General features: G+C 39.1%; 1 protein-coding gene across 2 annotated transcripts in view; it reads right to left on the bottom strand.

The window, feature by feature from the left end:
- Window positions 1-74: 74 nt before the first annotated feature.
- Window positions 75-27,760, bottom strand: part of stat6 (signal transducer and activator of transcription 6, interleukin-4 induced) — a 47,556-nt gene continuing 19,870 nt past the window's right edge. The window contains exons 4-22 of one of the 2 annotated variants that reach the window (XM_022205215.2): window positions 26,002-26,082; window positions 24,345-24,504; window positions 22,196-22,296; window positions 20,330-20,478; window positions 19,139-19,255; window positions 18,846-19,013; window positions 17,016-17,103; window positions 16,808-16,930; window positions 16,477-16,569; window positions 16,055-16,258; window positions 15,887-15,981; window positions 15,658-15,791; window positions 14,218-14,367; window positions 14,055-14,115; window positions 13,903-13,962; window positions 12,861-12,926; window positions 3,270-3,335; window positions 1,781-1,858; window positions 75-1,676 (exon numbers count right to left, since the gene is read on the bottom strand). In XM_022205215.2, the coding sequence (XP_022060907.1) occupies window positions 1,613-1,676; window positions 1,781-1,858; window positions 3,270-3,335; window positions 12,861-12,926; window positions 13,903-13,962; window positions 14,055-14,115; window positions 14,218-14,367; window positions 15,658-15,791; window positions 15,887-15,981; window positions 16,055-16,258; window positions 16,477-16,569; window positions 16,808-16,930; window positions 17,016-17,103; window positions 18,846-19,013; window positions 19,139-19,255; window positions 20,330-20,478; window positions 22,196-22,296; window positions 24,345-24,504; window positions 26,002-26,082 (2,058 nt within the window). In that variant the 3' untranslated portion in view covers window positions 75-1,612. The remainder of the gene's footprint in view (window positions 1,677-1,780; window positions 1,859-3,269; window positions 3,336-12,860; window positions 12,927-13,902; window positions 13,963-14,054; window positions 14,116-14,217; window positions 14,368-15,657; window positions 15,792-15,886; window positions 15,982-16,054; window positions 16,259-16,476; window positions 16,570-16,807; window positions 16,931-17,015; window positions 17,104-18,845; window positions 19,014-19,138; window positions 19,256-20,329; window positions 20,479-22,195; window positions 22,297-24,344; window positions 24,505-26,001; window positions 26,083-27,760) is intronic. The other variant, XM_022205216.2, reaches the window with a different exon arrangement.

Consider the following 27,760-nt stretch of genomic DNA (forward strand, 5'->3'; position numbering starts at 1 on the left):
CTGTGATATTAGTGAATCTTGACATGAGGAAAATGAGCAATTTCTTGTAAATAAATTCACACAAATATTTTGGATATTTTGAGAAAAACTGAGGTTTTAATTGTCACCACAGTGAAAGATGAATTGTAGTAGTAGCATCAGGTTTGCTTATCCAAAGTCAGTCTACGAGTTATAAAAGGTTGAATAAGGGTATATGGAACATGAAACATCCAACACACTGTTATATTATTACATGCATGATGCTGACAGTGATGGTAGATAGTGCAAAGCCTGCTATAAAAACAAAAGTTAGTTTATGAGGAGTATGATTTGAAAGACGCCCAGGACCAATTTGAGAGTAATATTGTTCTTTACTGTGATGTTTCCTAATAACTGCAGAGGTGCTTTACTCTAGTTTCTATTTAATCTTTAAAACCATATCCCAAAAACATCAAAACTGTAAATATACATGTTATGCGATACTTAAAGGTGGAATACGCAATGTCAATAGACACTGACAAATACAATCAATAATTCCTCACACACAGCGCCAGTTTTGTAAAAAATAAACTATCTCTGTCCAGACTCCCCCTTTAAATCAACACTACAACAATAAAAAAATAAAATTAAAGTTTAGAATTTTTGTTTCAGCATATAGGGAATATACTTTTAGTTTTTTTAAAATCACAGTTTCATCACTCGCGTGTCTTTTTTGTGTGTGTTTCTTTCTGCATCAGGGCATCAAAATGAGAAATAAAATTTATATTTTCACCATTAAGTAGTTGAGAAAGAATAAACATACAAAATACTGACTAAAATTAACCAACGAAAGCTTGCTGTAAGTATGTACATATAAAAGAAAACACAAATGACTGTTTCATTGATAGAGAAATAATATAAGCCAGTTATATAAGCCTTACCCACCACCGTCACCACTTCTGTAAGTCTAAGTCTACGCCTTGTGTACGTGTAAAAACATTGTAAATATGTGTGGGATAATTTCACAGTTAACAGTGATGGAAAAGCTTATTGTTTCCTTTGTGTTCCTAATTTTTATCGTAGCATAGAACAAATAAGGGCCAAAAACTCTGCTTGACACGTAACTGATTAGCCACCATACATACCGAGTATCACTGAGTGTACAATACGCTGTGACTGAGGTTATACACAGTATGGAAATACTATTGAAATATGCTTGATTCATCTTCACTTAAAAAAATATACAGCAAGCACAGAGGACAACATACAACATATTCCATGCTTGTTGTTGAAAGAGCACTGTAATCTCTACAGCAACCTGCTTCTACTGCTCTACAGAGGCAAAGTAAGTAAAAGAAGTCAACACTGACAAACCGACCACCAGGTGAGGGAAACAAAAGGCTCCCGGAGACGAGCGCAAGGAGACGCTGATGTTACGACAGCCTTTTCCTTCTCGTTTGTTCTCAGTTTCATTTTGTCCTTGAAATGACTTCCTGCTTTCTCGCAGCATCAGCTCAGCACGTTGAGTCCCACAGAAATCAAATTTGTCTCCCGGAGTTTTAACTCAAAAGTACATGAAAGTGTAGGTGTCGAAAGAAGAGACTTTGCACAGACGAGGGCACGTCCATCACGTGAAGGTAAGGCAGATGAGGCTTCAGTCGCTTTGTAACGTCTTAATAATGCTTTCCAAGTCTATGTCCATATCGGTCCCCTCAGGACTGGAAAGACACACGAACACAGTTACCTCCTGTTTAAAGCTAGTTTTGGAAAAAATAACATAAGGCAGTGGATTTCATGTACAGACATCAGGGGGAAAACTTACATGTGGTGAGGGGTAGTGGGAGATTCAATTATGTCTGAAGGAATCTCCGGTGAGTTGAACGGTGACGGGAATGTATGCCTGCAAGAAACAGTAGTTAAATTAATAAACACAACAACAAAAACTGAATTTCTTTTAGTTAGTTATTTTGTTGTTGTTTTTTTTTAAAAAGGAAGATTTGGAGTCAATATGTGTAACACATTTCTCATTGTCCCAAGGTGTTACCAATACTGGAAAACATGGGAACAGAAGTTTGAGACGTAACATTTAGTTTCCCTGCCTGTTTCTGCACGGTGTAAACACTGCCTGCAGCTCAGCCAAGTACATGTCTGTGAGTCACAGCTGAGTCACTAATGGCTTTATTACTATTTACTGAATCTCATTATTACAACTGCTTTATTTTAAAAAAATCAAAAGTTGCACATTCTAATATTTTGTTGGATTGCCTCTATCTCTGAGAACAGCATTCATTCACTGTGGCATCGTTTCAATAAGCTTCTGCACTGTCACAGCATTTATTTCTGTCCAAAGCTGTATTAATTTTCTACCAAGATCTTATATTGATGATGGGAGAGTCGGATTGCTGCGCAAAGCCTTCTCCAGAACATTCCAAAGATTTTCAATGGGGCTGAGGTTTGGACTCTGTGGAGGACAATCCATCTCATGCTCCCTGATCCACTCATTCACAGTGTGAGCCCATGAATCCTGGCATCATCATCTTGGAACATATCCATGAACATCAAGGAAGAAAAACTCCACTGATGGAAAGACCTGCTCATTCTGTATATTCAGCTGACCTCATTCTTTGGGAACATAACGTTGCTGAACCTGACCAACCCCAGATCATAACCCTAACCCCCACAGGCTGGTAGACACTAGCCATGATGAGGACATCACTTCATCTGCCTCTTTTCTTACCTTGATGCTCCCATCACTGTGGAACAGGGTAAATCTGGACTCATCAGACCACATGACCGATCATATTTGTTCTTGGAAGATGATGGTTCTCCACTATTCTTCCAGGTTTTAATAATGCGTTGGATGGTTCTTAACCTGACTTTAGCAGTTTCAGAAATATCCTTAGTTGTTTTCTTTGCTTGATGCAGGCCAATAATTTCACCCTTGTGAGACAGATTAACATCCTTTCCATGACTACAGGATATGTCTTCCAACACGCTTGTTTAAGAAATGAGGAGCTCCTCACTGCATCAGCTAGGGTTAAATAAGTTGTTGCAGCTGAAAGTATTCACCACTGCAGTAATTATCCAATGGAAGACTCTTACTTATTTGCGTAGTTAAATCTAGGTGGCAGCTTCTTTTTGGCCAGGCAGTGTATTTGTCCTTGACTGAGACTAAAGAGAAATGTGATTTATCTTGAATCAGCTCAGATATTTTTATACTTTGTGCCATTTTATGCAAGTTGATGCTGACAAGGTGAGCAGGTGATGTGAAAATGAAGTGAAAAAGAGAAAGGTGTGGAAGTGACACTTACACGTTGAAGCCCATGTGAGAGTTTTCATTTAGAGGAGCCATATTGGGAGGCGAGGGCGTGGCATCCCTGCACATAACCAAAGACAAGTCAGTAAAAGCAGCACAACACAACATTACCTGTCTACTTATACCAACAAAAATATTTAAATTGGAGAGACCTCTAAAATTAGAGAAAAAAGTCTCTCACTAAGGATAAATTTAACCACTAAGAACTCATCTCTGCATATCAAAGTTAGATACTGAGAAGATTTTTCATCCCTTCCTGTCATAGACGAACCGGAATGCACAGACCTACACAATCTCCTGTGTAGTTGTTGTTTTGTGTTTTATTGTGGTTGTTTAGCCTGTCATAGATGTTTTGTGTCTGTTCTTAGTCATTTCTCCTCTCATTGTAGTTGATGTGTCTATTTTTAGTCAGGTTCTCTCATGGTGTAATCATTTTGTGTCTGATTGCTGTTATTTGATGTCTCCTTGCAGATGGTTTGTGTCTATTTTTGTAATTTTGATTGTCATGAAAGTCAATTTGTCTGATTTCAGTTATGAATCTTTTTGCAGTTTCTTTGTGTCTCTTTTTTATAATTTTGTAAACTATGACATTTTTGTCCACAGTTTGGACGACATACAAAAATATGACGTTTTTTTACACAGTTTGGACCACATACTAAACTATGACGTTTTTGTCCACATTTTGGACGACATACTAAACTATGACGTTTTTGTCACATTTTGGACGACATGCTAAACTATGACGTTTTTGTCACATTTTGGACGACATGCTAAACTATGACGTTTTTGTCACATTTTGGACGACATACTAAACTATGACGTTTTTGTCACATTTTGGACCACATACTAAACTATGACGTTTTTGTCACATTTTGGACGACATGCTAAACTATGACGTTTTTGTCACATTTTGGACGACATACTAAACTATGACGTTTTTGTCACATTTTGGACCACATACTAAACTATGACGTTTTTGTCACATTTTGGACGACATGCTAAACTATGACGTTTTTGTCACATTTTGGACGACATGCTAAACTATGACGTTTTTGTCACATTTTGGACGACATACTAAACTATGACGTTTTTGTCACATTTTGGACGACATACTAAACTATGACGTTTTTGTCACATTTTGGACGACATGCTAAACTATGACGTTTTTGTCACATTTTGGACGACATACTAAACTATGACGTTTTTGTCCACATTTTGGACGACATACTAAACTATGACGTTTTTGTCACATTTTGGACGACATGCTAAACTATGACGTTTTTGTCACATTTTGGACGACATGCTAAACTATGACGTTTTTGTCCACATTTTGGACAACATACTAAACTATGACGTTTTTGTCATATTTTGGACGACATACTAAACTATGAAGTTTTTGTCATATTTTGGACGACATACTAAACTATGACGTTTTTGTCATATTTTGGACCACATACTAAACTATGACGTTTTTGTCATATTTTGGACGACATACTAAACTATGACGTTTTTGTCATATTTTGGACCACATACTAAACTATGACGTTTTTGTCACATTTTGGACGACATACTAAACTATGACGTTTTTGTCATATTTTGGACCACATACTAAACGAAGACGTTTTTGTCATATTTTGGACGACATACTAAACTATGACGTTTTTGTCCACATTTTGGACGACATACTAAACTATGACGTTTTTGTCATATTTTGGACCACATACTAAACTATGACGTTTTTGTCACATTTTGGACCACATACTAAACGAAGACGTTTTTGTCATATTTTGGACCACATACTAAACTATGACGTTTTTGTCCACATTTTGGACGACATACTAAACTATGACGTTTTTGTCATATTTTGGACCACATACTAAACTATGACGTTTTTGTCACATTTTGGACCTCATACTAAACGAAGACGTTTTTGTCATATTTTGGACCTCATACTAAACTATGACGTTTTTGTCCACATTTTGGACGACATACTAAACTATAACGTTTTTGTCATATTTTGGACCACATACTAAACGAAGACGTTTTTGTCATATTTTGGACGACATACTAAACTATGACGTTTTTGTCCACATTTTGGACCACATACTAAACTATGACATTTTTGTCATATTTTGGATGACATACTAAACTATGACGTTTTTGTCCACATTTTTGGACCACACACTAAACTATGACGTTTTTGTCCACATACTAAACTATGATGTTTTTGTCCACATTTTGGACCACATACGAAACTGGAAAAGCACTCAGAGAGTGCAGACCTCCGCCAAGGATAGAAAGGAAAACTGGAAACCCATGCAGTAAAGGACCAGGAGCTGGAATTGAACCTGCGTCTCTGACACAGTTCTGTTTATAAATCACCTTCTTAACCAGTTGAGCTATCCGGACACCTTGCTTCAATTTGTTGGACAACATACTAAACTATGACGTTTTTGTCATATTTTGAACCACATACTAAACTATGACGTTTTTGTCATATTTTGGACCACATACTAAACTATGACGTTTTTGTCATATTTTGGACCACATACTAAACTATGACGTTTTTGTCATATTTTGGACCACATACTAAACTATGACGTTTTTGTCCACATTTTCGGACCACACACTAAACTATGACGTTTTTGTCCACATTTTGGATGACACACTAAACTAGAAAAGCACTCAGAGAGTGCAGACCTCCGCCAAGAATAAAGAGGAAAACAGGAAACCCATGCAGTAAAGGATCACGAGCTGGAATCAAACCTGCATCTCGGACACAGTTCTGTTTACAAATCACCTTCTTAACCACTTGAGCTATCTGGACACCTTGCTCAAATTTGTTGGACGACATACTAAACTATGATGTTTTTGTCGTATTTTGGACCACATACTAAACTATGACGTTTTTGTCATATTTTGGACCACATACTAACCTATGACGTTTTTGTCCACATTTTGGACCACATACTAAACTATGACGTTTTTGTCACATTTTGGACCACATACTTAGCCTAGCTTAGCTAGACTTTGTATTCCCGTTATAAGGGATATACGGGAATACGGTCTAGCCCTCCTCCATTGACACATTTTGACAGGTTGTCAAGCTCCGAGCAGATCAGACCGAACCAATCAGAGCACCAGAGGCAGGAGTTAGCGATGCGTCATCTTCAGGGCCGAGATTACCCATCTAACACCTGTGCACCTCCCGCATACAAACGAAATGGCGACCGCAACAGAGCGAGGTTTCTCTCGTGCGCTTTCCTCTGTTTTGCACGGGCTGAATTTGTCCTTAAAACTGGTCGCCATAACTGTTTGGACTACTTCTTCTTCTTCTTCTTTTAATTCCGGCAGGCTGTACGATAGAATGCGTAATGCTGCCCTCCACTGTTGAAAGGGAGAGCTTTGATTTTCCTCAGGACCCCTGTACGGCGAAGGAAGCTGTTAAAACTACAAAATATCATGGCGGAAAGGCAGTTGTTAGGTCGCTTAGTGATTGCGTCACACATGCGTTACGCTGATTGGCTCTCTCCAATTCAAGCTGTGATTGGTAGTCCCGCCTCTGGGCTAGATTTGGTTCAATGGAGCAGTTCCAGACTAACTTTATGTGTATTTGTAATACACAATATAAAGGCTGTCTGGTCCCCAGGCAACCACATACTAAACTATGACAATTTTGTTACATTTTGGACCACATACTAAACTATGACGTTTTTGTCCCATTTTGGACCACATCCTAAACTATGACGTTTTTGTCCACATTTTGGACGACATACTAAACTATGACGTTTTTGTCCACATTTTGGACCACATCCTAAACTATGACGTTTTTGTCCACATTTTGGACCACATACTAAACTATAACGTTTTGTCCACATTTTGGACCACATCCTAAACTATGACGTTTTTGTCCACATTTTGGACCACATCCTATGACGCTTTTGTCTACATTTTGAACCACATCCTAAACTATGACGTTTTTGTCCACATTTTGAACCACATCCTAAACTATGACGTTTTTGTCCACATTTTGAACCACATACTAAACTATGACGTTTTTGTCCACATTTTGGCCCATATACTAAACTATGACGTTTTTTCCACATTTTTGGACCACACACTAAACTATGACGTTTTTGTCCACATTTTGGACCACATACTAAACTGGAAAAGCACTCAGAGAGTGCAGACCTCCACCAAGGATAGAGAGGAAAACAGGAAACCCATGCAGTAAAGGATCACGAGCTGGAATCGAAGCTGCATCTCAGACACAGTTCTGTTTATAAATCACCTTCTTAACCACTTGAGCTATCTGGACACCTTGCTCAAATTTGTTGGACGACACACTAAACTATGATGTTTTTGTCACATTTTGGACCACATACTAAACTATGACGTTTTTGTCACATTTTGGACGACATACTAAACTATGACGTTTTTGTCATATTTTGGACCACATACTAAACGAAGACATTTTTGTCATATTTTGGACCACATACTAAACTATGATGTTTTTGTCACATTTTGGACGACATACTAAACTATGATGTTTTTGTCACATTTTGGACCACATACTAAACTATGACGTTTTTGTCCACATTTTGGACGACATACTAAACTATGACGTTTTTGTCATATTTTGGACCACATACTAAACTATGACGTTTTTGTCCACATTTTGGACGACATACTAAACTATGACGTTTTTGTCATATTTTGGACCACATACTAAACTATGACGTTTTTGTCACATTTTGGACCACATACTAAACTATGACGTTTTTGTCATATTTTGGACGACATACTAAACTATGACGTTTTTGTCCACATTTTGGACGACATACTAAATTATGACGTTTTTGTCATATTTTGGACCACATACTAAACTATGACGTTTTTGTCACATTTTGGACCTCATACTAAACGAAGACGTTTTTGTCATATTTTGGACCTCATACTAAACTATGACGTTTTTGTCCACATTTTGGACGACATACTAAACTATGACGTTTTTGTCATATTTTGGACCACATACTAAACGAAGACGTTTTTGTCATATTTTGGACGACATACTAAACTATGACGTTTTTGTCCACATTTTGGACCACACACTAAACTATGACGTTTTTGTCCACATTTTGGACCACACACTAAACTATGACGTTTTTGTCCACATTTTGGACCACATACTAAACTATGATGTTTTTGTCCACATTTTGGACCACATACGAAACTGGAAAAGCACTCAGAGAGTGCAGACCTCCGCCAAGGATAGAAAGGAAAACTGGAAACCCATGCAGTAAAGGACCAGGAGCTGGAATCGAACCTGCGTCTCTGACACAGTTCTGTTTATAAATCACCTTCTTAACCAGTTGAGCTATCCGGACACCTTGCTTCAATTTGTTGGACAACATACTAAACTATGACGTTTTTGTCATATTTTGGACCACATACTAAACTATGACGTTTTTGTCATATTTTGGACCACATACTAAACTATGACGTTTTTGTCCACATTTTCGGACCACACACTAAACTATGACGTTTTTGTCCACATTTTGGACGACATAATAAACTATGACGTTTTTGTCATATTTTGGACGATATACTAAACTATGACGTTTTTGTCCACATTTTGGACCACATACTAAACTATGACGTTTTTGTCCACATTTTTGGACCACACACTAAACTATGACGTTTTTGTCCACATTTTGGACCACATACTAAACTATGATGTTTTGTCCACATTTTGGACGACATACGAAACCAGAAAAGCACTCAGAGAGTGCAGACCTCCGCCAAGGATAGAAAGGAAAACAGGAAACCCATACAATAAAGGACCAGGAGCTGGAATTGAACCTGCGTCTCTGACGCAGTTCTGTTTATAAATCACCTTCTTAACCAGTTGAGCTATCCGGACACCTTGCTTCAATTTGTTGGACAACATACTAAACTATGACGTTTTTGTCATATTTTGGACGACATACTAAACTATGACGTTTTTGTCCACATTTTGGACCACATACTAAACTATGACGTTTTTGTCCACATTTTCGGACCACACACTAAACTATGACGTTTTTGTCCACATTTTGGATGACACACTAAACTAGAAAAGCACTCAGAGAGTGCAGACCTCCGCCAAGAATAAAGAGGAAAACAGGAAACCCATGCAGTAAAGGATCATGAGCTGGAATCGAACCTGCATCTCGGACACAGTTCTGTTTACAAATCACCTTCTTAACCACTTGAGCTATCTGGACACCTTGCTCAAATTTGTTGGACGACATACTAAACTATGATGTTTTTGTCGTATTTTGGACCACATACTAAACTATGACGTTTTTGTCACATTTTGGACCACATACTAAACTATGACGTTTTTGTCACATTTTGGACCACATACTAAACTATGACGTTTTTGTCACATTTTGGACCACATACTAAACTATGACGTTTTTGTCCACATTTTGGACCACATACTAAACTATGACGTTTTTGTCACATTTTGGACCACATACTAAACTATGACAATATTGTTACATTTTGGACCACATACTTAGCCTAGCTTAGCTAGACTTTGTATTCCCGTTATAAGGGATATACGGGAATACGGTCTAGCCCTCCTCCATTGACACATTTTGACAGGTTGTCAAGCTCCGAGCAGATCAGACCGAACCAATCAGAGCACCAGAGGCGGGAGTTAGCGATGCGTCATCTTCAGGGCCGAGATTACCCATCTAACACCTGTGCACCTCCCGTATACAAACGAAATGGCGACCGCAACAGAGCGAGGTTTCTCTCGTGCGCTTTCCTCTGTTTTGCACGGGCTGAATTTGTCCTTAAAACTGGTCGCCATAACTGTTTGGACTACTTCTTCTTCTTCTTCTTTTAATTCCGGCAGGCTGTACGATAGAATGCGTAATGCTGCCCTCCACTGTTGAAAGGGAGAGCTTTGATTTTCCTCAGGACCCCTGTACGGCGAAGGAAGCTGTTAAAACTACAAAATATCATGGCGGAAAGGCAGTTGTTAGGTCGCTTAGTGATTGCGTCACACATGCGTTACGCTGATTGGCTCTCTCCAATTCAAGCTGTGATTGGTAGTCCCGCCTCTGGGCTAGATTTGGTTCAATGGAGCAGTTCCAGACTGACTTTATGTGTATTTGTAATACACAATATAAAGGCTGTCTGGTCCCCAGGCAACCACATACTAAACTATGACAATTTTGTTACATTTTGGACCACATACTAAACTATGACGTTTTTGTCCCATTTTGGACCACATAACTAAACTATGACATTTTTTTCCACATTTTGGACCACATACTAAACTATGACGTTTTTGTCCACATTTTGGACGACATACTAAACTATGACGTTTTTGTCCACATTTTGGACCACATCCTAAACTATGACGTTTTTGTCACATTTTGGACCACATCCTAAACTATGACGTTTTTGTCACATTTTGGACGACATACTAAACTATGACGTTTTTGTCCACATTTTGAACCACATACTAAACTATAACGTTTTTGTCCACATTTTGGACCACATACTAAACTATAACGTTTTTGTCCACATTTTGGACCACATCCTAAACTATGACGTTTTTGTCCACATTTTGGACCACATCCTAAACTATGACGTTTTTGTCCACATTTTGGACCACATACTATGACGCTTTTGTCTACATTTTGAACCACATGCTAAACTATGACGTTTTTTTCCCATTTTGGACCACATACTAAACTATGACGTTTTTGTCCACATTTTGGATGACACACTAAACTAGAAAAGCACTCAGAGAGTGCAGACCTCCGTCAAGGATATAAAGGAAAACAGGAAACCCATGCAGTAAAGGATCACGAGCTGGAATCGAACCTGCGTCTCTGACGCAGTTCTGGTTATAAATCACCGTCTTAACCAGTTGAGCTATCTGGACACCTTGCTCAAATTTGTTGGATGACATACTAAACTATGACGTTTTTGTCCACATTTTGGACCACATACTAAACTATGACGTTTTTTCCCATTTTGGACGACATACTAAACTATGACGTTTTTGTCCACATACTGAACTATGACGTTTTTGTCCACATTTTGGACCACATACTAAACTGGATAAGCACTCAGAGAGTGCAGACCTCCGCCAAGGATAGAGAGGAAGACAGGAAACCCATGCAGTAAAGGATCATGAGCTAGAATGGAACCTGCATCTCGGACACAGTTCTGTTTACAAATCACCTTCTTAACCACTTGAGCTATCTGGACACCTTGCTCAAATTTGTTGGACGACATACTAAACTATGATGTTTTTGTCGTATTTTGGACCACATACTAAACTATGACGTTTTTGTCATATTTTGGACCACATACTAAACTATGACAATTTTGTTACATTTTGGACCTCATACTAAACTATGACGTTTTTGTCCACATTTTGGACGACATATGAAACTAGAAAAGCACTCAGAGAGTGCAGACCTCCGTCAAGGATATAAAGGAAAACAGGAAACCCATGCAGTAAAGGATCACGAGCTGGAATCGAACCTGCGTCTCTGACGCAGTTCTGGTTATAAATCACCGTCTTAACCAGTTGAGCTATCTGGACACCTTGCTCAAATTTGTTGGATGACATACTAAACTATGACGTTTTTGTCCACATTTTGGAAGACATAATAAAGTATGACGTTTTTGTCCACATTTTGGACGACATACTAAACTATGACAATTTTGTGACATTTTGGACCACACACTAAACTATGACGTTTTTGTCCACATTTTGGACGACATACGAAACTAGAAAAGCACTCAGAGAGTGCAGACCTCCGCCAAGGATAGAAAGGAAAACAGGAAACCCATGCAGTAAAGGCTCACGAGCTGGAATCAAACCTGCGCCTCTTACACAGTTCTGTTTATAAATCACCTTCTTAACCAGTTGAGCTATCTGGACACCTTGTTCAAATTTGTTGGATGACATACTAAACTATGACGCTTTTGTCCACATTTTGGACCACATACTGAACTGTGACAATTTTGTTACATTTTGGACCACATACTAAACTATGATGTTTTTGTCACATTTTGGACGACATACTAAACTATGATGTTTTTGTCCACATACTAAACTATGCCGTTTTTTTCCACATTTTGGACCACATACTAAACTATGACATTTTTAAAGTATTTTGTTTTTTATTTGGACAGTTGTAGACACAGGAAATGGGGGAGAAGACATGCAGTGAAGAGCCACGAGCAGGAATCGAACCCAGGCTGCTGCATCAGAGACCAGTTCCTGTACATTAGTCGCCCACTTAACCTGTTGAGCTATACGGGCACCTAAACAGTGACATTTTTGTCACATTTTGGACGACATACTAAATTATGACGTTTTTGTCCACATTTTGGACCGCATACTGAGAATTTGTTTTTTGCCCTAAAATATGCAATTTTAAGCATTTGTTTGACTGTCTTAAAGGCTCCTGTGGGCATCCTGGAGGTGACAGTCAAACCTAAATGTGCAGACACAAAGTTCCTGCTGAAGGACGAATAAAGAGAAATGTGTAGAAGTGATGCTCACCCTAGAAAGGCACTGGTATGGTTTTCATTGAGGGGTGCCAGATTAGCACCCAGGGCCGATGTATCCCTGCACATAACCAAAGTCCAATTCAGTAAAAGAAAAAATTGAAAAAAGTGGAACAACTCATCTATTGCAACAGTATCTTTGAATATTTTTCTTGACAAAAAACCAACACTGATATTTAAAAAGGGTGTGTAATGTGCAATAAATGCCGGCTTAGATTATTATCACTTGCATTACATGGCTTTAGCAAGAGACAAAATGAGAGGCGTCATAAAGTGTAACTGGAATAACAGAGGCTGCTTCAGGAGAATATTGGAACATTTATTTTTTTGTGAATAAAAAGAAATGCTTTTATCTCAAATCACTGCATAAATATGACCGAAAGAGTTGAAATACGAACTTTACATTTCTAAATTTATAACAGCAAACGTTTGAGAGCCTTCGATACCTTCAAGTCTGAAACTTGTTAACTATCCTAAAGGTTCCTGTGGTTATCATAGAGAAGATCACAGGTCAAAGTCAAATGTGCAGAGATTGAAGGACAGCACCACGCAACATGAATGAATGAAACTGTTTAAATGCAGTTTAACCCCCTGGAGGGATTGAGAGACCTGTTGTTTAAAGAAAGAAAGAAAGAAAGAAAGAAAGAAAGAAAGAAAGAAAGAAAGAAAGAAAGAAAGAAAGAAAGAAAATGGCACCATTTATCAAAGCCAGAAACTGCAAAATCATAAACTATAATTGAATGTGAAGCTTTCCATTGGCTCTTTGCTTGTTCATCTGTAATGTGCCATGACATCAGGAACATTTTCTAAATCTACGCTTAAACTTTTAACTTTTCATAAAATTCACTTTGACATGCCAGCATTTCCAGTTTTGAGTAACCTGACAGACAAATGTTGTCCACAAAGTTTTAAAGTAAAATGAATGTGACACCCCTGTTAAATAACATCTACAACACAGCTACCATGCTCGGAATACTGAAGTACAACCTAAATAAGAAATAAAGTCAATGAGAGAAATGAGTAGAAGTGACACTTACACAGAGAAGTGAGAGTTTTCAGCATGAGGAGCCATATTAGGACCCATAAGCGTGGTATCCCTGCACACAAATAAACAACATGTTTCCTTTCTGGATATTTTCATTAAAATTACTTGCACTGACATAGTTCGGTGTAATAAACAGCTCCTTACATGCCGACTTTAGTATGGAGGGACACAGGGATGTAGCCCAAGACGGAGGGCACTTGAGGCTCTGTTTGAAAAAGGAGAAAAAAAATAAAGAACTGCATCTGCTAGCTGCTTGTTTGAGCTTAAACGTAAGAACATACAGCTGACTGCGCACAAAGACCATTACCCGAGTAGTATTTTTTGAAAACGTCATGTTTAGGAAAATCGGGATACAGGTACGTGATGCCGCTGATGTCCCGGATGCGGTCGCCGAGGCTACGGATCTCAAGATCCCTCTTGGTGAAAGGCTGGATGTTCTGGATTTTCTGTCCCCCGTCTGGAAGGAAAAAAAGTTTGTCAGCACATCTGTAGAACCGTGTTTGTATAAAAAAGAAAGAAAAGCAGTAAAAAGAGAAGAGCAAGACTGCTGATGACATATTGTTGCTACTCTTATTAGGATTACTATTTTTTTACTACCATGTGTGATACTAGCACTATGAAGGGCTAGAAAATATAGAAAATAAATTGGTATTTCTAATATCAATCATAATATCAATGCCTATTGATTAGAGCCATTTCCAAAAGTTCTAAATCTAAAATGTATCCCCCTCCCTTTAAACCTTTGAACCCCAAGCTGGGCGAGTTTTGCTCCTGTGACGTTTTTACTCCCTGTGGGCTCATTTTTCACCACAATGTGAAGTCCTGAACCTCTCTGGAAACAGCACAACCATGTCTAGGAGTAGAGAGACTGAAATGTGTGTTCTGTGCAGCATATCATAGTTAAAGTGCCACAAATCAGTGGAAATGTACTACTGAAATTGTTGTTGTTGAATTTGTCGTCGTTTAAATTGTTGTTGTTGTATTGTTTATTTATTATTTAAAAAATGGTACAGCTGTATATTAAAAGGTACAACGTTTTTCCAAATGTCCACCCGTGTTAGCAATATTTGAAAAAGCTGTATTGCCCCACAGCTTCTTACTTTTTGAATTAGTTTCCATACTTGTCTCCTCTAATTGCAGCCAAAACGTTCCTAATTTTCTGTCATGTGACTGTTGATCGCAGCTGAGTCATTAAAGGCTTCATGGTGGCACCGATGAGTGCAACATTTTTATTTGTTTTACAAAAAGTGGGTATTGTAAATGTTTTTAGCAATTTCTGTAGAATTAGGTGATTTTAATTACGTCTCCCAATGAAAAGCTTGGAATTGGATGTTTTTCCAGGTGAACAGCATGTCACAGATGAGTAGTTAAAGGACTGTCAGAAAGTCAAGCTATTATTTCATTTTTAAATGGGATAATTTTGTTGTTCGGGGTTCAGATGGTTAAAACAGTATCTGTCCAACAATGTAACAAGTCCATTAAAAGACATAATGTCAAAATCTATTTCAGTGATGTTACGATAAAAAATACTGTTTAAATGTAGGCACAAGATGACGTCGTGTGTTTAAGTCCACTGACAAACAGAAACAAAAGGCAGGCTGTGTAATTTCCCTCTAGATGACGTCAACACTGGTTTTCCTGGGTGTCCCTTCACATCATCACAGTCCAAAGAAGAAAAAGAAGAATTTATATCAAAAAATGTAGCTAAACTTAATCCAACTCTAACTGGTGCCACACCAACACTTACTTTCAGTAGCAGACACATAAGCGATGGTGATGCCTCCTATCTCAGAGTCACTAAAGCGAAGAAGGAACGTCCCATTGGGCCTGTCTTTGAGAATCAGGTGCAGATGTTGCTTCCCAATGAAACCGAATATCAGCCTGGTGGAACAAAACATTAAAAACACTTGTCATTAAATCAGACTCTCACAAGCTGCTAAACATTAACTCCTGAAACATCAGCGGGATCTTTTCACCCTTCGCTCCAGTAGGTCTTCAGGTGTTTCTTGGTTAGTTCCATCACTCCCTCAAACCACTGCCAGAAAGTGAAGGGTCGCCCCGGGAGCACCTCCTGTGAGGTCGAAACGCACCGTCAGATTTGTACGTCAGTCAGCGAAAGTCTGTGCAAGAGGATTTATGTGTACCTTATTAAACTGGCCCCAGGAAACCATCATGTTGCTGAAGTCTTCAGCAAAGTCGGGCTTGTCAAATATCTTCTGGGCCAAGAAGTGCTGGTTGTAGTTGTCCAGATTATGTTGCGTCTGTACCTCAGAGGTAAATTTACTGTTGAGGGTGCTGTACATCATCCTCCAGGGCACACGCTCCGGCACCACGAAGGGAACTCTGTCCTGATGGCAACGACAAAAAGGCTCAACACTGATACGCTTTTACAAAGATGTGAGAGGAAGATGAAGCAGAAATCCACTACAGTCGCTGATGTCGACTTCAGACTGGGTTCGTTTCAAGCAAAAAGCCCAACAAACAGGACGCTTGTCCAAGTCTACAGAGCTTGTGTGCACATTAGTGTACGTTTTCCAGGTAAAGGAAATAATCATTTTAAACTTACTCGTTCAGAAAATGCACAGTCCCATATGATGGTGGCCACAGCGTTGTTGTCTTGGCTGCCGTGAACGATGACGACCACCGGCTGAGAGATCATCTAAGATCAAGGACATCATGTTACGTTTGCTGAAGCTCCGTTCCCACTGAGAATGTTTATTTTGAATCACAACAATTAAGCACAGGAAAGCTGACTAATAAAATGCCAGGAGGTCAAATGCAACTGTGCTCAATGTAATGTAAAACAATAAAGAACATATGTCCATCATCAAGATTCATTCTGAGGAACAGGATGTACAAAAACAGTTCAAATCACGCATAACAATGGCATCCCGGACCTGTATCCTGTAAGGAGTGTCGCAGCCTGTGATGGTGATCTCTGTGGAGAACAGAAGGGCAAATTTCTCCTCGGTCACAGACTCTGATCCTTTCCTGTCTGCTCTCTTGATTTTCTTGATGGACTGTTGAATGAAAATAAGAGTTTAAATGAGTTACAAAGGCAGAGCAATCATCGAACACGGGGCAGTCAATGAAGACATGACCTACCATGTTTCTGAAGGTGGCACATGTGCTCTTGCTGGCTGTGTTGTGTTCAAGGATGGCCGAGTTGTTGATCAGCTCCCCAACATTATCCCTGCAGAGTCAGTGTCAGTGTGTTAACCTAGATCTGATTTACTGACGCGACAATTTACGAGACACTAAGCAACACAAGATCGAACAATTCTCATTTGTGCAGGAGGTCCTCGGTTTACGTCGTCCTCGACTTACGTTGTTTCGCCGTTATGTCAGAATTAATTCCGGTCCTCGGTCTAACGTACCGCGTTTCGTCAATACGTCTGAACTGGTTCAGTGGAACTAGCTGGCGAGCAGAGCAGATGAATGCTGTAAATACAGTAGTCGCGTGGCTTTGTTCACATTGGATTATGCTACATTTGCTGACTTTATTATGGCTCCCAAGTGTAAGTCAGACTGACAGTTTACATTCTCGTCGGTATTTTCCTGCCGAGTTGTGCTTCAGTGTGAGCTACTGACTGTTTGTTGTTACTGTAGTTGTACAAATACTGTAAACTGATTGATATCGTGATGCACGGAACGGCTTGGTTTACATTTTCACTGCAGTTCCGACTTCCGGTGAAAATCGACTACGTCCCACTGTAGGAATAGAACTCCGGCGTAAGTGAAGGACCCCCTGTATTTGTAATAAAAAGCCAGTTTAAATAGCAGAAATGTCCTAGAATGAAGAAGTTCTGTGTCTTTTATTAATCTTGTCAGAACAAAAATCATTAAAAGCTCACTTCAACGTGTTGCCTTCAAACAACCACAACAAACTCAGATCTTTTGCTGTTCAATAGCCAGACGGAGTGACATAACACAGATCTAATGTGAGTTTAGGATAGTAACTGTACAGTTAAGCTTGCTCTGACTTTTGGCCTAAGTGTGTAAATGACAGTTTTACTAACTAAATCAACTGCATGTTTGACATTATCTGCGTTTCAGTTTATTGTGACGTAGTAAACACTGTAATAATTTTGTGTTTTGAAGTGCAGGTTTGCTCTCTAAATTATCACCCATACATCAGCTCCTATAGAATTCTTTGGCATCTCTGTAAACCAGTCAAGCTGCACAAGTTGCAGTTTGCATCCATGACTGTCCAGACTGACATCATATATCTATGGCAAGTCCACTGACAGAAACAAAAGAAAGAGTCACGTTCCCTGTATGTTCTTGGCGACAAACGCTGATTTTGACAGAACGCAAAGTTGGAGCTGTGACACTGAAATGTAGAGGCTGTTGCAAAGAAGCTGCAAATCCTAAAATGTGGAAAACGATCACCACAGTTTCAAGGCGGACACCCAAAATTAGTATCATCAATTCAGTGTCCGATCAATTGTGAAATATGGTCACAATCTCTCCTTCTGTTCCTGAGCTGTGGTGTTGAACAACGGCAGGGAAAGCATTTTTATAGAACATTATGATGCCACAGTGAATGAGTCTGCTCACCTTCTGTCATTGTATTCTATTATTTGAGTCATATTTAGTCATAATTGCAATATAAACTCTTGAGTTATGGTCTAAAAACATGTCTTGCAAGGTCACAGTGATCTCTGCAATAAATTCTAGTGAATTCTCCCTGGACTCTGAGTGGATGTTTGTGTCAAATCTGATTAAATGACTTCCAAACACTCCTCTTACGTTGGGATGGTTGGACAAACACTACCTCCAACTGTGGCTGTTACCGGAATAGACGCATAGAAACTGCTTAATACCACGAAAACTAATTAAAATCAGTGAGTTAGAGTCTTAGCAATGTGCACTGTTCCTTCCTCCTCCCTGCCAGCGTGCAGCCCTCCATGTGGTGCAGGATGAGTGACTCACCCTGGTACGCTGCCCAGGTTTCTGGCCTGCAGCTCATTAATGATTTGCGCCTTCAGCACCACAGGCTTCCCGGGAGCTACTTTCTCCCCCAGCAGATATCGCACAGTCGTGGAGAACTTCGACTGAGTCTTAATGACCTGAGGGGGCTGCTTGTCCACTACAAGAGAGCTGAAAGAGGCGGAAGTTCCATCAATTAGGAAAAGTGCCTCCTGCTTAGTATGCTGCAGTTTGAGTTGCACAGATTCGGTTTCTCTTACAACGTAAAAAGGAAGATGTGACTGTGACTGCACTACCTCTGAATCAGGACCTGCAGAAGCTGGCCCAGTCTTTCCTGGAGGTCTAAGGTCCGTTCCCCGATCAACATCAGCTCTTGTCTCAGGTTCCCGTTCATCCCAAGCAGCTGCTCACACCTAGTTTATAAAGAAAGACACAATTAGCCAAACCAGGAAAACACAAAAAAACATTAGAGTCGATCATTTCAGTACCATGTGTTTGCCCAAGAATGACTTAAGTCCTCAATCTTCAAGCTTAATCCTTTAAAAGGCACTCACTGAAATATTTGGAAATTCAAAATTTCAACCCCAGAGTGTCATTGGCGGACATAAGACTTTTTTTTTACTTTTGTGACATTTTTAAAAATTTTACATTTTCATGTTGAAATTCAAGGTCAGTGACATCACTATATATGGTTCTTTGGCTGTTAGTGGTAAAAAGCATTCCAAGAAATGGATTTATCATCATTTAGCACAAATACTCGACTGTAAAATGTGTGAGTTTTGAAAACTAGCCATGGCTAGCTTTTTTTAAAGTTATTTTTTGGCTTTATTTGACAGGCCAGTGAAGAAAAAGACACATTTTAAGTGATATTGAGCATTTTTTTTGAGTAATTTTGACAATTTTTCAGTCATATAGGACATGTATTAAATCAATTTCGACAATTTTTGAGTAAATTAAGATAAGTTTTAGGTTATTCTGGACATTTACAAGTATTTATAACCATTTTTGAGTCATTCAGGACATGTTTTAAGGTATTTTGGACGAGTTTTACAGTATTTTGACCATTTCTGAGCAATTTAGGACGTGCTTGAAGTTATTTGGGAACCATTTTGGGTCATTTTGTAGAAGTTTCAAATCATTTTTGGACACATTTTTGTGATATTGAGCATTTTTTGAGTAATTTTGACAATTTTTTGAGTCATTTAGGACATGTTTTACATCGTTTTTGACAAATTTTGAGACATTTTTGTAATGTATCACAAAAAAGCCAGCTGTTTAAAATGTGTGAACACAATCACAGAGCAGAACAGAGAAGACCCAAGCTATTATTCTGAGAATACATGACTTTATATTGGAGTGAAAAATGAACCTACAATGACTAAAAATGTGACAGCAGCAAAAGAAACACCCCCAACTGGCTCAAATGTGAGTGCAATCTTTATTTAAGTCATTCTAAAAACGATAAAGCAGCGCGCAGTGCATCTCACCAGTTCTGCAGGGGGATGAGGTTGTCATCGAAGGGATGTCCGATGGCTGCCTTGTGCTGCTCCCACCTCCAGTCCTTCAGCCGGGTGATGAGTCGGCTCTGACAGAGGTCCAAACAGTCCACGCAGTCCTTCAGCAGCTGGAAACGCTTCTACAACACCCAACATCCAAACACATTACACCAAAACACATGGTCAAACACAACAATGAACCTCACACAAACACACCACAGGATCATCACGACAAACACGATTTCATACAAAACTAATGGAATTAAAGTTGACTGGAAAAAAAAAATCTGCTCATTTTTGCCATCATAATTTGATTATTTACTGAAAACAATTAACTAGTTATCAAAACAGTAAAGTATAGAAAATGCTACAGCTAGTATTCGTACATAAAACAGCTCAGAGACACATTTAAATAAGCTGACCACGTCAGTTGTTTATTTGTCCCATTTTAACTCACTGTGGTCTGATTTTCACTGCAATAAAAGTCAATATAAACTGTTCAGTCTGACACAGTTATAATGCCACTGATCATAAAAATAGAAAAGAGGAAAAGTTATAAGAATTAACATTTTATCATTTGACCCCAACACTGGGAATAAAAGGTCTGACTCTACATACAATAGATATTTTCCATTTTGAATTTGTTTTCACAGTGTAAACACAGCCTGCAGCACATCATTTTTTATGCTTTACAGAATTTGGTTCTTATAGGCGACTTATTTTTGGCAATTTTTTTAAATGGGGCAAGCAGAAAAAGGTGATTTTTGATGAAATATCCAGATTTTCTGATTAGATTTTGTTAGGTTTCCAGCACCTCATAGATGAGTAATTCGAAGCCCATCGGAAAGTAAAAACAAAAGTTCTCTGTGTTTTTACAGTTTCCATCTTTGATAAATGGTGTAATTTAGATGATTATGGATGGGTTTTGGGGTTCAGAGGGTGAAGTAAAATCCAGCAACTCGAAAAGTAGAACTGAACAACATCAAGCTCATTTGTGGGGTAAATGCGTTTGGTATATGTCTACGGTGAGGGATGATGTGCAACAATTATGTCTTCAGAACTTTACATGAAAATAACTGACTTAGGGGCTCGACACACGGGAAGCGACAACAGTCGCGCTCCATTCATTTTCTATGGCTGCTGTGCGACGAGACGAACATCGCTTTCCCCCTCCCAACAACGCGACTGCGACATTCGTGCATGTGAAATTTCGCGCGCGTCCACGTAGACGAGCACCCGCTGGCTTGCGACGCGATACAAGAAAGTTGAAAAATGTTCAACTTTTGTCGCTGTCGTCCAATCAGCGAGAGTTTCACTCACTGACCAATGAGCTTACAGCATGTTACACAGTGCAGTCTGCTCCGATACATTAATGGTCCGCTCCGGTTTTCAACAATTGTTTTCAGCCCTTTTTCAACATTGCAATTGACTTCCCGAGTCTTTATGATCCTTCCCTTAATGACTATCGTTATATGAATAAAAAAGCTGCTGCATGGGAGTTGGTTGGTGCCAGGGTAAACTTTTATAAGCCAATGTCAATAGTAAAATTTCAGCTAAATCAAGCAATATCTTCTGGCTCATCATCTTTATGCTTTTCTGTCATGAAAATCTTTGAAAATGTAAAAAATCCCTCCAATTTCACAGCCGATCAGAAGTGAGGGAGACAAGCTATCTGTGCTTTTGCACAGCGCGCCGTGTGTCGCCGTCGCCTGCCGCTGCCAAGTATCGCGCACCGTGTGTTGAATCTATCTCCTGTTGCGATGACTTTCGCATTCCCCCCTCAACTGTCGCTTCCCGTGTGTCGAGCCCCTTAGGTGCCATTAAAGTTTGCACTGAAAGCTGTAGCCGCTCGCTCACCGTGGCCATCGAGTTCACATTGAACTCCAGCTGCTGGATGTGGTTCTGGAGCTTCTGGATTTCTGGTCGTGCTGAATCCAGTCCATTCTGCTGGAATGGTCCTGTTAAAACACCAAGATACACAATAAGTTGAGTCCTTTCTGTACTACCACTTTGCCTTAAATAGTCAAAAGGTCTCAGTGCAGCAGAGGGATAAATAAACACATGAACAACTGGTTTGTTTATTTACTGGATGATTTACAGGAATGTAAATATCCTAAAAGTTAACACAGGGGAATAAAACATGTTATAAAACTCTGACCAATAAAACAGGTTTGACTGAACAGCATTTCAGCAAAACATCCAGGATACACAAGGCCAGACAGAGAGATGAAAAGCAAAGATACACAAAATAGAACAAGCGTGGTAAGGAAATAAAGAACATCACATCGAAACAGGCATCTTCTTCGTTGATCCTCTAATACTACACACATATCTATTTCTTCTATTTCTAAACAGTGGAGCTCACCATTAATACATAAATACTGAGTAAAATGAGGGATTCTCCAACAACAAAAAAAGCAATGAAGCCATATTTACAGTATTTGACATGAGGGAGAATAGTGAAAACTGCACCAGTTCCCAAAGTGCATCTGAAAAATGCTGCATGTGACACTGTAGTAAGCATGGAGTGATACAGTCCTGAATTCAGCTAAATCATCCCTTGTGTAGGTTTCTAAAACACCAAATAAATGAAAAAGAAATGGTTGAAAAAAACTGAGAAAACTAAACAGAAAGAAAGAAGAGTAAACAATGATTTATTCTTTTAAAAAGAGGAACTAAAACATCTGAAAATTCCGTTGGTGGTACGGGTCTTATGTAAGCCGCTGTTTCGTCACTGTGAGTGTTGGCAGAGTGTTCGCAGCGTGATACTGAAGGAATCTGTGTTCACCCTGTATGTGTGCATGAGGGTGTCTGTGTGCATGTAAGGTAAGGTAAGATAAACAATATATGGTATAACACAGGGGTGCCACATTCAGCCCAGTTTGATCTCTAGTGATCCGGATCAGTAAAATCACAGCATAGTACTCTACAAATAACAACAACTGCAAATTTTTTACTTTGTTTTAGTGTAACAATGTTCAGATTTAAGGAATTATCTTTTTATAAAACATTATGAACAACCTGAAATTTCTTTAGAAAAATAAATTCAATTTCAGCAACATTATCCCTCAGTCTGTCATTTACACATTACAACTTACAGATCACAGAGTGTCTACACAAGAACACAACATGTAGACACAGGTATCTGGAAGTAAATGATACAGTATTTTACTTTATGATCAAAACAACAAAAGTCAGACAAAAAACAGGACAAAATATGACACAAATGAGACACAAAACGACAAAAAATGAGACAAACGACACAAAACAAAACAAAGAAAGAGACAAAAAAATTAGACAAAAAAGTTGCAAAGCGACAAAAAAATGGACAAACGGCAAAAATTGAATTAAAAATAAGACAAACGACACAAACAAGACGAAAATGACAAAAGCGAGAAACAAAACAGCACAAGCGAGATAAAATAAAACACAAAACGATACACAAAAAATAACTAAAGTAAAACACAGAATGACAAAAATAAGACAAAAACACAAGGGAGACAACAAGGAAACACAAAACGACAAAAATGGGAGACAAACGACAAAAGCCAGACAAAAAACCACAAAAAACAACAAAAGCAAGACAAAATTTTACAAAAATGAGACACAAAGTGACAAAAGAACAACGAGCAATCTAGTATTTTACTTTATGATCAAAACAACTTGTCATGATGAAGAAATATTTTAAATTTATAGTTTTACAAATTTACAATTTGCAGGTAATGTCTTTTGATTTTCACATCCCGCGGGCCAGATCTGACCCTCTGATGGGAGGGTTTTGGCCCGCGGGCCACATGTTTAACACCCCTAGTATAAGAAAATATACCAGGCATGGTAAGTTTCCATGTGGATATGTACACATTCTGATGTGACACCAGAAGAGCTACAGGGGGAAGAAAAACGTGTTAGATGATGATGCTGCAAAATGGAAGCGCTGTGATGGAAAAAACAGTGATTAAATACGATGCTTTTAACTCAGGAGAGCTACAGGATAAATAAATGTCACCTTGTAAGCTCTCATAGTTCTGCCTCTCCCAGTTCAGCTCTTCTTGCAGCTGATGCATCTTCTTCCGGATCTCCTGGACCTCCAGCACCTTCACACCCAGATGCTCCACGTCCTGCATGTTGTCTCTGCTCGGGTACATCTGGTACTGCGGAGCGTTGTTCTGCAGACACAAAACTGCATTAAACACACTCACAAGACATCAGTTCTGGTTCAAAAATTGGTTTATGAATTGTTGAAATGATTCAGAAAACAAATAAACATGACTAAGTATGTACATGTACAACCCTCAAAAGCCTCCCCAACCAAGTTTTAAACTATGCTTCCCATGATTTGGGGCTTAAAGGATGTAAACAGGATGGTGACCATTTTGTAAGATTTCATTTGTTCACTTTTCCCCTCCAAATAAAACCATTTAACGTATGTGGAATTAGGCATCAGCAGCTTCTGTTTCTGCACTTTTGATTCTAACAAGGTTTCTGCTAAAAGACGATCATCTCGGGCAGGGGTCGGCAACCTTTAACACTCAAAGAGCCATTTCGACCCGTTCCCCACAGAAAAGAAAACACCGGGAGCCGCAAAATCCTTTTGGCATTTCAAATGAAGATAACACTGGATATATCGCTTTTTTTTTTTTTTGTACCTCTATGCCCTTGTTAATCAGTCGTGATTAATTAATTACAAAGCCTCTAATTAGATAGATTCATTTTTTTAATTGTGTCCTTCCACTAATATTTATCTTACTTGGTTAATGCCATTTTTGCTCTTGGACCTCATATGTTACGTAATGTTAGCATTGCGCTCTCGTGTCCCAGGGGAAAAACCAGCAGCACATCCGGTGGAGTGACACGTCAAAATAAGAGCGGTAATTTCACAATAAAATTCTCTACATTAAACGCGCCTGAAAGGCAGAACAATTTCTTTTCCAAAGTTACAGGGAGCCACAACAGAGGGCTGAAAGAGACGCATGCGGCTCCGGAGCCGCGGGTTGCCGACCCCTGATCTAGGGGAAACGTAAGTCACGTGTCGTGTTCTTGCTGGGCTGAGTAATAACTCCAACTGTCTTTGTACCAAGCATTCTTTTAAACCAGCGTGTTTCAGGCAGATCATTTCAGTGAAGAATGGAAAAGATTAAAAACTGAAAGTGGAAACACTTGCTCAATGAACTGAAGGCAGTAGATCAGGGTTCTTTATGAACCTTAAAAATGCTGAGTTATCACTGGCAATGCAACTGTCAGCCAGAACTGTTACAAACCTATTGCTACTGGCACATTCAAGAGTGCTCTGATTTGTAGGACTTCAGAGTTCATTTTAGCCTTTTCATAACATGTTTGCTTAGTTTTAGTCATCTCGATTTGTTTTTACAACAACAAAACAATGACTGTCTTGTTTTATGTCATTAAATCTGACATAGAAACTTTTAGATATACCAGAAATATAACTATAAACTCACATACTGACAAACTTTGAACACTGTTTCCTACTTGGATCACCAAAGGACAGATTTCAGAGTGCTGCTGGTAAATCTGACGACAGAGTTGCAACATTTTCCTGTTAATCTGTGTGTTTGTAATGACACAGTGACAATAGTGACAGGAAATACAACTTATTACGATTAAGGCTTTGGTTAAGCGTAGATGGGATGTTAAAACAATCTTACCGCACTGATCAGAACCCTTTCCTTCCTGAGGATGTCTCTGACCATTACTACAAACTGCAGAGGCTGCGGCTGAAACATCGCCTGTAAAAGAAGCACGCGTCACATCAAAACTGCATAAAACCACCGTGCAGCTGCTAGTATGCAAACATTTATTCAGTCGATGTCACACAAAAATCCATTCCTAGCCTAAAATGATGTTACAGCAGGTTGGCACAATTCAAAATTACACCATTTATTCATTTATTTATGGAGGAATTGTAGAACTTTCCAACTTTCCAACTTTCAGCTGTGGTTCCCTTGAAAAAAGTGACCCAATTTAATATTAAAATCAGAGTATTTAATAAGTCAGTTAGTCAACTGCATCCAACGGAATCAGTGACATGAATAAAGTTCTTCATCCAGCTCCCTCTGTCTGGCATTGCAGTCAAAAGTTCTTTGCCTTACAGACCAGTGTCTTCTTCTAGGACCTCCCTAATGTTCTGATAGTACATCCAGGGCTAGTGTATGTTGCCTAACGATGGTTAACAAGCATGGATGTGGACCATATAGTGACTTGTTGATGAGGCGTGATTTCCAGGAATGCTTTGTACCATCCGGAGCATTCTAGCAGAAGTCCAATCAATTCTTTTTGAGGGTGTCTTTGTTATCGACCAGAAGTCAGATCCATCGAGCAAGATGGATTCCACCGACGTCTTGAATATTTTCATTTTGGTGTCGTTTTAATTGGAGATATATCCCCATATTTTTGACAAAGAGTTTAATTCTCCCCAACCTTTACCAGTTTTGTTTCTATATTATGTGCTGTGTTGGTGAAGCCACCAAGATATAGAAAATCATCAACTTTTTTCACTTTCTGACCCATCTATTGCATGCAATGTCTCCTCAGGTGTTGGGTTAAGGTGCATAAACTTCAGGAAGAGTCCAATCTGTCTTGTGTCTCGCTCTACCTGATTCAGAAGGTCTTCTGCTTCACTGAGAGTGTTTTCCAGGAAGGCGAAGTCATCTGTGAATGCAAGTTCTGGGAGGACTTCTTCAGGGTGTCTTCTACTTTGACGACACTTTAGGGTCAGACCATCGAGGGCAAGATTGCATTCCTCCGAGTCTGAGGGTCTCCTTGGAGTATTCCAGTGTCTATAGAGAAGATATCTGTGTTGCCCACAGGAGTGTTGACTATCGCAGAAGTGTTGACACACATAACTTTGATTGCTTCAACAACAGGAAGATGGATTCCATATGCCAGTAGAATTTGGAACATTTTGTTTCCGTCAGTTGAGTCAATGCCTTCTTGAAATCAATGACAACCAGATTTGCTTCTGTCTTGTGGTTTAATATCTCCTCAACAATTCTTCTAAGATCTAGGATGTGCACAGTAGTTGAGCAAGATTTCCTAAATCCATTTTGATCCGGGCGGAGTAGGTCGTCAATGACTGGTCTAATTCTGTTGAGGATCATCTGATTTTAGATCTTGGCATCAATCTGGGTAAGGCTGATACCCCTGCAGTCGTCACATATAGGAAGGTTGCCTTTCTTTGGAACTGGAACAATGATTGACATTCCCCACAAGCGGCTACCGGCCCACATATTTAACCAAAATCGATTTGTTACACGTTTCATTTGAAAATGTGCCCAAAACAGCTTCTTCTAAACGGATTCTATAGAAAAACTAAAGGTTCTGCGCTTCTCAGCACAAACGGGAAGAAATCACCGACAGATGTCACAAACATTTGTGTCATAAAAATTCTGCAGAACTCAGCTGAAC

The sequence above is a fragment of the Acanthochromis polyacanthus genome, chromosome 6, assembly GCF_021347895.1.
Source record: "Acanthochromis polyacanthus isolate Apoly-LR-REF ecotype Palm Island chromosome 6, KAUST_Apoly_ChrSc, whole genome shotgun sequence".
Lineage (NCBI taxonomy): Eukaryota > Metazoa > Chordata > Actinopteri > Pomacentridae > Acanthochromis > Acanthochromis polyacanthus.